At 41.1% G+C, this 9,425-nt stretch overlaps 1 protein-coding gene across 1 annotated transcript; it reads right to left on the bottom strand.

Moving 5' to 3' along the window:
* Positions 1–802: 802 nt before the first annotated feature.
* Positions 803–7,930, bottom strand: trnt1 (tRNA nucleotidyl transferase, CCA-adding, 1). Its single transcript, XM_041192261.1, has 7 exons — positions 7,762–7,930; positions 7,162–7,355; positions 6,152–6,290; positions 5,890–6,016; positions 3,578–3,771; positions 3,161–3,414; positions 803–1,557 (listed from the first exon to the last, which is right to left on the bottom strand). Exons 1-7 carry the CDS (start codon positions 7,883–7,885, stop codon positions 1,309–1,311), a joined length of 1,281 nt encoding a protein of 426 aa, XP_041048195.1. The 5' UTR covers positions 7,886–7,930; the 3' UTR covers positions 803–1,308.
* Between the last annotated feature and the right edge of the window lie 1,495 nt (positions 7,931–9,425).

Raw genomic sequence — 9,425 nt, 5'->3', positions numbered from 1 at the left:
CTTTGATTTCTGTTGAAAGGTGTTAATATAGTAATACTAAAAACGACTAAAGGTTGACTTGTTATACAGAAAGCCAAGTTGTGTGTGAAAATGAAAGGGAAATGTAGACGTTTTTAATCAATGCTTATAAGGTATTCATCAGTGCTTAAAATAAAGTGTAACTTAATGCAACAAGATGCATTCAAATCAATAAACCCTAGAAGTTCAGGTGAATCATTCATCCTCAACGCCAATCCTACTATCTTCCTTGAATAGCATCTAGCTATATTTTGAATTAAATGACTCCAATGCAGGAAGGGTGAAGAAGAAATGGTTACAACACCCCACCGCATAAATGTGGATGGAGATTGGCTTTGTGTATGCTTTGCTCATAACATACATCAAGTAGACTTCCTGGAAGCATTTTGAAACAAAGGAAACTTCCACCAGACAGCCACTTCAATATGGACTGGATGCTGAAATCACTACTTCCGCCATTTCTACCAGATATGCAGTAATTCACGTTTAGACTTCCTAAGGTGATAGCAAAAGGGCACAGTCCTGTGGCATTAACGCCTTCCTATCTGTAAAGGTATATTTACTTGAATTTGTTGTTTATGAGGACTAATTACTACATAGCTAATAAGTAACAGTTACAAGTTCATTATGATGGTGAAAGTAGTGCAAATCCACCAAAACTGCTCTTTGCATATGAATAGTATTTGCGAGAAAGTACGAGATTTATAAAGAGTAAAACAATATTAGAGATGAACATTTCAGTTCAGTCTATCATCTGTAAAGACAAATGCAAGAATAACATTTGTTCATGAGCTTGGATTTTTAATTTTCTTTAAATGTCCTTCATTACAGAAAAACTACTCAACAGGTTAGAGCAATAATGGGTGAACCTGAACTCAAATTTCATATACAAGCAGCTTTATAGATCTAGTCCTTCAGGTTGCAGTCATTTATCTAGTATAAAGCTAACTTAACTTTTAGCCATACAAACTGTTCAAACCTTGAAGGCATAATTAGATTAAAGAGTCACAAGATCTAAACTGACTCCTAGTCATCTACACATACCAAATTTACCCAATTTGTTTTAAATCCAATTTTGTTGCTTCATAAAACTAGTCACCATATAAGTAAACTACAATGATCTTAATGACAGAAAAACAAACAGTTGGGATTAAAAATGTAATAAACATGTACATAATGATGAATCCAAGGTTGATGATAAAGATTGCAACAAAAATATTTTAGGAGAATAAAAATTGTTTTCAACATAACGGTCTTTTCCCCTTCGTTCCAAAAGTTGTTGGGATGTGTTTATGGATTTTTTACCATACTTAGCAGTTCTTCCTTATCCATCAGGTAACCACTCTTTTTCCATGTATTCCTAAGTTCCTGCAGCATTGTTCCAATTTCCTTTCCAGAAACAATTCCTATTCTTCTTAGATCATGGCCACTAACAGGAAAGCGTGGAATGGACCACTGCTCCATAGTCTTCAGTAACTTCTCCTCTCCTTGGTACTTCAGCAATTCACACACTCTGCTTTGCACATCTGGTTCTCTGGACTGAAATTTGATCAGAAAACCAGATAAACCAAACCAATAGCATTAGTTTTTTTTTTGAACTAATACACCCAAGCAGTACCAAGAACTAACACTAACCAGTCAACAACCAACTTAATGTAAAGTAAGTGAAATGAACAGATAACATGAAAATTCACGGTCAGACATTTAAGAGGATAGCAATTTTAAAATTATATTGGCAGATTATTAAATGTGAAGCCTGTGATTTGCCTTCTTTTGACATCTCAGCTAGACAAAAACTTAAATTATTTGTGTTGTAAAACTTCTATTTTTTTTAAAATTCATTTTACGGAATGAGGACGTTGCTGGCTAGGCCAGCATTTATTACCCATCCCTAATTGCCCTTGAGGTGGTGGTGAGCTCCCTTCTTGAACCACCGCAGTCCCTGTGATGTAGTAACATCCACAGTACTATTAGGGAGTTCCAGGATTTTGACCCAGCCACAGCGAAGGAATGGTGATATATTTCTGAGTCAGGATGGTGAGTGGCTTGGAGGGGAACTTCCAATTGGTGGTGTTTCCATGTGTCTGCTGCTCTTGTCCTTCTGGATGGTAGTGGTTGTGGGTTTGGAAGGTGCTGCCTAAGGAGCCTTAGTGAGTTTCTGCAGTGCACCTTTTAGATGGTGCACACTGCTGCCACTGCTCGTCAGTGGTGGAGGGAGTGAATGTTTGTGGATGTGGTGCCAATCAAGCGGACTGCTTTGTCATGGACGGTGTCAAGCTTCTTGAGTGTTGTTGGAGCTGCACTCATCCAGGCAAGCGGAGTATCTCATGACTTGTGCCTTGTAGATGGCTGGTAGCCTTTGGGGAGTCAAGGGCAGTCACTCTCATATCACCTCACCAGTCAGTGATGAAGTTTGGACGGTTAAGCAAAATATATTAAATGGTTATTATTTTCACCAGGCAGTGCATGGTAAAACCAGATTTTACATGGTATGTATATGAAAGCACAGGAGCAGTCGTACACCCAAATTATCCCTTTTAAAAGACTGAATTTATATTACAGATACTGGTACCTGTTTAAAGCAACATGGGAGCCATCAGACCAGTTACACTGCTGGTTCCGTAGCGCTCTTTGACCAGGAAAAATGGTGCTCAGCTCATGTTGTATTTCAATTTACTCCCCAGGTTGGTGTAGAAATTATTTTCTGTATGCTCATGTTCCCCAAAAACACAGAATCCTGTATTTGAACCAGTAGAATTTCTACCTTGGTTACTGAAACAACTTTAAAAAATGTTGTCAATTTAGGCATAAACAGGCCATGGCATGGATTGAACCTGTTTGACCTAATCATCAATTTTGTCAGCTGAAATTGGCCATCATTTTTTAATCACTTAATTTAAACGATGTGATCCCAAAGCCATAAAAAAGAATACAGTCAGGACACAATGAACCAATGAAGTCAACATATTTCCCATTTCAAACCAACTCAAAAACCACGTGATGCAGTTCAACCAGACTCTCATTACATCATGTTATTTGAATGCTTTACTTACAGAAAAGTTAGACTATTTAAACTTCATAATATTCTATTCATGTCCCCACTTTTTTGTTTTGAAAATGTTAAATTTAATTTGTTACTTACATCAATAATGAAATCTCTGTAGGGTTTTAATGGATCGGCACCATCAGCCTTGATCAAATCTCTTCTGTACTTAACTAAGAATAAGCCAAGTTGCTTTTCCTCTTTTGAAATTTTGAGTCTCAAATCAAGTCTCAGGACATCATCCTGTATTCGAAACAGTGCTGAAAGAACAGTCATAGGTTTTGGAGAGTGATGATGCACATTTTTGCACACACTGTTTAGTTCTTCCAGGTTGCCTTCAATTACAGGTAATCCTGCAGGGGGTGGGAGGGAGGGGGGAATTGAAGTTAAAATAAATAAAAGTAGTCTATAGATCATAAAGATATCACATAACTATCTAGCAAGCAATGTCATACATTGACAACTCAGTAAGGAATTGTACATTACTGTAAGAGACATCAAGAGTTATATGCCTACCAATATACTGGGCTACATCCAGTTCATACATAAGGCTGACAAGATGAGCAGCATGGTTTCCAACTAGAGTTTTTTTTAGCTCTAACCAGATTCTTTCACCAGAAATCCCAGCCATGCCCTTTGCATGTTGTTTGATTGACTTCAGTGTCTTTGGGTCATGGTCCCCTGACTCTTTGGCAATCCTGCCATAAAACCTAGAAGGTATAAGAAGTTATCAGTACAATGAACTAGATTTTATTCCAAGGTTTCAAAGTTTATCTACTTCCCACAACAGTTATTGTACCGATCCAAACACTCTTCCCGCAAGAGTTCAGTTGGCCTGAATGTGTATTAACTTTATGCTTTGACTGCAGAGAGAAGGGTGAGCTCAAGTGGTTCTTGGGGTAGGGCTCTACATTTCGGGGGTCCCTCAGTTTACCAGAACTTGTTCATCTTCAGCAGAATCTAAATATTTTAAAAATGGTGCTTGCAGCATAGAGGTTGATGCTTACGGTGTTCCAAGATTCCCATTTCTCACGCGTATAAAGTTGATTTGTGAACATGATACATTTATAATCTGGTCAGATATAGTTCAGAGTTGTCAACAAAGTAGAATTTGATATGATTCTCAGGTGCACAGAACAGTATTTCTTTAATCTCCTAAGGCTGTCACTGTAGCTACACAATGTGGAACGTTTACTTGGAACAATTACCAACAATTACTTTGTAAAGTATCTCCTGCCAAAGGGAAAGCATGATAGTAACTTGCTGGTACCACTGGTCAGCAAGAAGCAACAGTTAAGACACTTTGCCCATTATTTGGTTTTGGAGAGTTGGGGGGGGGACAGGGAATAAAGCAAAACATCAGGGGTAGACAGCTCAGTGCTAGGTTGTCAGCTTATATCAAGAAGAGGGCCACAATGATGTTTTTCCCCATCAATTGCCACTCAGGTCTCCTTAATCAATAGGTCTGTAATCACTTTTCTTTAAAGAAATGAAAGGAAGGTTTAAATTAAAATTTTATTTATTTATATAATATATATAGTCTCATCTAATGGTGGTAGTCTCACTTACAATCAGGGCAGGAAAACAGCACAAGGTCAGCATGGGAGGTCAGATCTCCTGCACCACTGGATGTGGATCTGGGTGAAAGCACATACACGTACACAAATTTAGTTCAATATATGGGTCAAAATAAAATACAGGCCTCAACCAGGCTCAAAACAGTATTCCAGGAAACTTGCAAGCTGTAACAGTTGAGATGACAAGCAGAAGGATTGTGTCAAAATATGTTTCATTCAAATAAATTCTGAGTGACTGTTGCACCTTGATGGCCTAGAGGGATCCTACAATTAAGAGTCCTTCCCCAGTAGACAGTAGGTGCTCAGGCCCTTCTCTCTGCAATTACATTTGTAAACAGGAATCAGCTTCTGGAGGAGTGACTGAATTTAGTATCAGATCGTCATGTTGATATAAAAATCTCTATAATATCTTGGTATCCTATTTCAGTATGCTATTCCCTCAGTGCATCCTAATTGGACAGCAGGGTAAAGAAAGGAGGGTATGAAGATTTTTCTAAAAAATATAATGGTTTCTGACATCTTCAACAAATATATAAGACACTGAAATAGCAATTCTGGTAGATTGAAAACAGAAGTTTAGTTAATGCCATAAGTTCAGCAATATTCCTGAAACAAAATTCTCTGTGTATACATCTTGAAGTATTTTAGTAAATGCTTTAAACATTTTCTTAGGTGGGTTATCAAAGATATTACTTCTTTTTCTTACCGAACCAGAATAGAAATATTTATATCATTATTACATTGTAAAGTTTTCAGGATTTGGCTATTTAACATGAAGGAATAAGTGGTGAATGCAAAGTTCACCTTTTGCACAGCTTATTGCAGGTTACCTAAATACATATTTCCAATTTTATTACTTCTAGAAAAGTGAAGCTACAGTGACAGCTAAGTGCGTGGAATGATCTAAGTATTTGAAGCTACATAAATCATTTTTAGAGTGGGAAGGGGGTAATTGAAAAACAAATTTCAGGTTTTTATAAAGAACCGTGTGCTGATTTCATGAAACAAAAATGCTAGAATTCCATGTTCCTTGGATAACTTATACTTGGTCCTGCGCTTTCCTATCACCAAGCCCTTGATAAGTATTTGTAAAAGGCAAAAACGCAATTCCTTCCAATTATACGATAATAGAAATGTCCTTCAGAAACCAAGGCCTGCTATTTGTCAGGTTTTGCCCTCATGCAAGATTTTTAAAAACTGGCATCACACCAGCTTTAATCAGATATACCAAAAATGCAAAAATAAACCAACCTAAAATACCGCATTATTCTCAAATAATCTTCCTGTATCCTCTGTGATGGATCACCTACAAATCGAACTTTCTTGTTATTCAGATCCTCATAGCCATTGAAATAATCGTATAGTGTACCATCAAGATCTGAAAAATAATTGAAGCATCAAAATGAGTTTCAGTACAAAGCCACAGCCTAACATATTATACATCCAATTTAACATCAGATGCCAAAAATAAAAATTAAGACATAACCCATCTGAAACTAAAATAGAACATTACCTAAAAACATAGCGTTGATGGTCAGGTCTCTTCGTTGAGCATCCTCCTGCCAATCTGTTGTAAACCGTACATCAGCATGCCTTCCGTCTGTTACAACATCAACTCGTAATGTAGTAATCTCAAAGTTCTGATTGTGAACCTATCCAAGATATTTAAAATCAGGAAATTAAAATATTTCACTCTGAACCCTAAGGACGTCTTGGTTTGGTTTATTTGCAGCCAACCCAAGGAAATAAGTTATTGAAGTGGTTAGAACTTTATATTCCAGATATACATGAACCCAAAAGTCACGTGTCAGGCTTTTCCCCACCAAAAAATACGGATAAATGTTTTAATGATTTTTAGAAATATTGCATCGATGACGTACTCATGAAGATTGTGTATTTTTTTTTGCTTCAGTGGAATAATGCAATGTAAACAAATGAAGTATGAAATGCTAAAATAATCTTAAATTTGTCAGAATTTGAATAAAACTTAAATAACTTCTCTGAATCACTTATGGCAAATTAAACTTTCTACACTATTTACAAAAGCTGATAAATAGTGGACATTTGTTTTAACTATTAAGCCTCCTGTTTAAAAACCTTCTAAATTCTTTGTCAAGGATATTTTGGTAACTTATCAGTTGATCAAACTTAGTGGGATTCAAAGTATGAAATAATAAAGACACCAGAATTTTGAACAATAATAGCTGCAGGAACATCTTAACAGAAGCAAATGCAGCATGTCAGTCCCATGTTGTTCTATAGGTTTATTGCTGAACTGGTCATGAACACTTAGTTAATTTACTTTAAAATAAATTCAAAACTTGATGCATTTTCCCCAGTACAGTAACAATTTTGTTCCTAAATTGTATCACGGATCTAATAACTTGACACTAAATGCAGAGATGAGAATTGAGACCTCACTCTTCATCGACAACGAAATATTTTACAAAAGCTACTAAAAAACACAACTGGATTTATTTAAGCTACAGGCAGAGACAGGCTATTGTCACATTTCAGACCTACTCTTGCAGTGATGGTGCCATGTTTCTCCCCTTTGTTGTTGATCATCCGGATACCGGCGGCTTGGAACATTTCTTTCATGTGTTCAGGAGTAGCTGTGGTGGCAAAGTCCACATCTTCCGGCTGTTTCCCGCTTAGCAGATCCCGCACGGCGCCGCCTGCTATTCTCAACTCATGGTTGTTTTTACCGAATAACTCTGAAAGGGAATGGGGGGGGGGGGAAGAAATGCTTGGTCACTATTGCAGGGTTTCAAAAACACTTCCTCCGCGAGAAGTCAAGATTTCACCAGCTAAAAACTGAAACAAAAAGGCAAAAAGAAATCAAAAACTACCCCTAATATCGGAAGACTGACAGGGCCATGAGGACAGGTAAACAGCGAGGGTTTCAAACTAGGACATCTTTGTTCTCGACTCTCGGTTCAGACAAGCACCAAGTGCGACATGCAGCAAACGGACGGCCCGGTCAGGTGGACAGGTCCCGCGATTAAAGAGAGGGATCGATCCCGGGCCCAGAGACTCGCTACAGATTCAGGGCCATAAGATGGCGGCCCACTGCTGCCCCGGTCCCTCCAGTGCCATCAATGCCGGGCCCGCTCCCCTCACCTGCAATACTCTTTAGGCCGTCCGTGAACAGCGACTCGAACTCCACCGTCTTGAGCTGCATAGTGAGGAGGCCTCGCCTCAAGGCGCCGCTCACACCAACAATGCGAAACGCTCGACTCCACATCTACCCGGGTCGCCACTGGGGGATGGGGGAGGAGCGGGGCCTCTAAGGGTAAGGCGGGGGGGGGGGGGGGGGGCGGGGCCGTTGCCGGAAGAGGCTGCTCGCCACTGCCTGGAAACTGCATAACGTCTGCGCACTTGGACACCTGAGCGAGCCCTTCACTGTGATTGTGCCGAGGGAAGTCTCGCGCGATCAGTCCGAGCTGTCAAGGATGAGAAGATGAATGTATACCTGTTAATCAAGCTGTCTGCGGTTGTCCTAGGCTAAAGTATCTCAGCTGGGGAAGGGAGGCATAGGAGGGGAACATAGAGATGGATGGGGATAATGGAAGAGGGAAGAAAAGTAAGGGAGTGGGTGAGGAGGGAGAGGAGGGGGCGGGGAGGGGATGAGGGAGAGGAGGGGGCGGGGAGGCAATGAGGGAGAGGAGAGGGATGGGGTAGAGGAGGAGTGGGGGAGGGGAGAAGGGTGGGGGTGCATGTAGAGGGATGGGAGGTGAGGGGGGCCACAGGAGGGGTGTGGGGTAGAGGAGGGGGAGAGGGATGGAATAGAGGAGGGGGATGGGGTAGAGGAAAGGGATCGAGGAGAGAATGGGAGTGGGAGGAGAGGAAGGGAACGGATGGGGGAGAGGAGGGGGAGGGATGACAGAGGAAGGGGATGGGAGCATTGGGAGGGGTGGGGGAGAGAGTGGTTTGGAGACGATGGAGAGGGGATGAGGGAGAGGGGCAGGGTAGGGAATGAGGGAGAGAGTGGATCTCTGGAGGGCAGGAGATGAGGAAGAGGAGGGGGATGAGGCTGGGATGAGGGAGAGAAGGGAATGGGGAGTGGGTGAGGGAGAGGAGGAGAGGATGTGAAGGGGAGGGAATGGGAGGAGAGGAGGGGTGTTGTGAGAACAGGAGAGGGGTGGGGAGGGAACAAGTGAGGGGAAGGGGAATGAGGGAGGTGGAGGGGATTGAGAGAGGGTGAGAGGAAAGGGGAGGGGGATGATGGAGGGCTGGATGAGCGCAGAGGTTGTGGGGGAGGGGTTCAGGGAGGGGCATGAGGGTGAAGAAAGGGGATGAAGAAATGGGGAAGGTGGGAGGGGGATGAGGGCTGGGGAGGGAGATGAGGGAGGGAGGGCGATGAGTGGAGGGACAGGGGATGAGGGGTATTGCGGGGAGGGAAGGCGGTGGATAAGGGGGTAGAAGTAGGAAGTGAAAAAGAAGAATGATAGAGTTAGATGAAGTAACGTGGGAGGAAGCTTGTTTGGGGCATAAACACCACCATAGATCAGTTGAACCTATTAACTTGTTTCTGTGCTGTAAATTCTATGAAATACTGTTGTGATGCAGGTAACATAAGCAGCAATGTGACCAATGCCTCATTAGTCTTTATGTTTGGTGGTATTCGTTGAAGTAAGAATATTGGCAAAGACATTGGAAGAGTTCAGTCTTCAAGTAATTCCATGGTATCTTTAAGATCCATTGGATTACACAGATGGGACCTCACTACATTGATGGGACCGTACTGCTGACGGTGCAGCATCTGCTCACTACTACATTGAAGC

The sequence above is a fragment of the Carcharodon carcharias genome, chromosome 7, assembly GCF_017639515.1.
Source record: "Carcharodon carcharias isolate sCarCar2 chromosome 7, sCarCar2.pri, whole genome shotgun sequence".
Taxonomy (NCBI): Eukaryota; Metazoa; Chordata; class Chondrichthyes; order Lamniformes; family Lamnidae; genus Carcharodon; species Carcharodon carcharias.
This window is presented reverse-complemented; position numbering and strand designations above follow the sequence as displayed.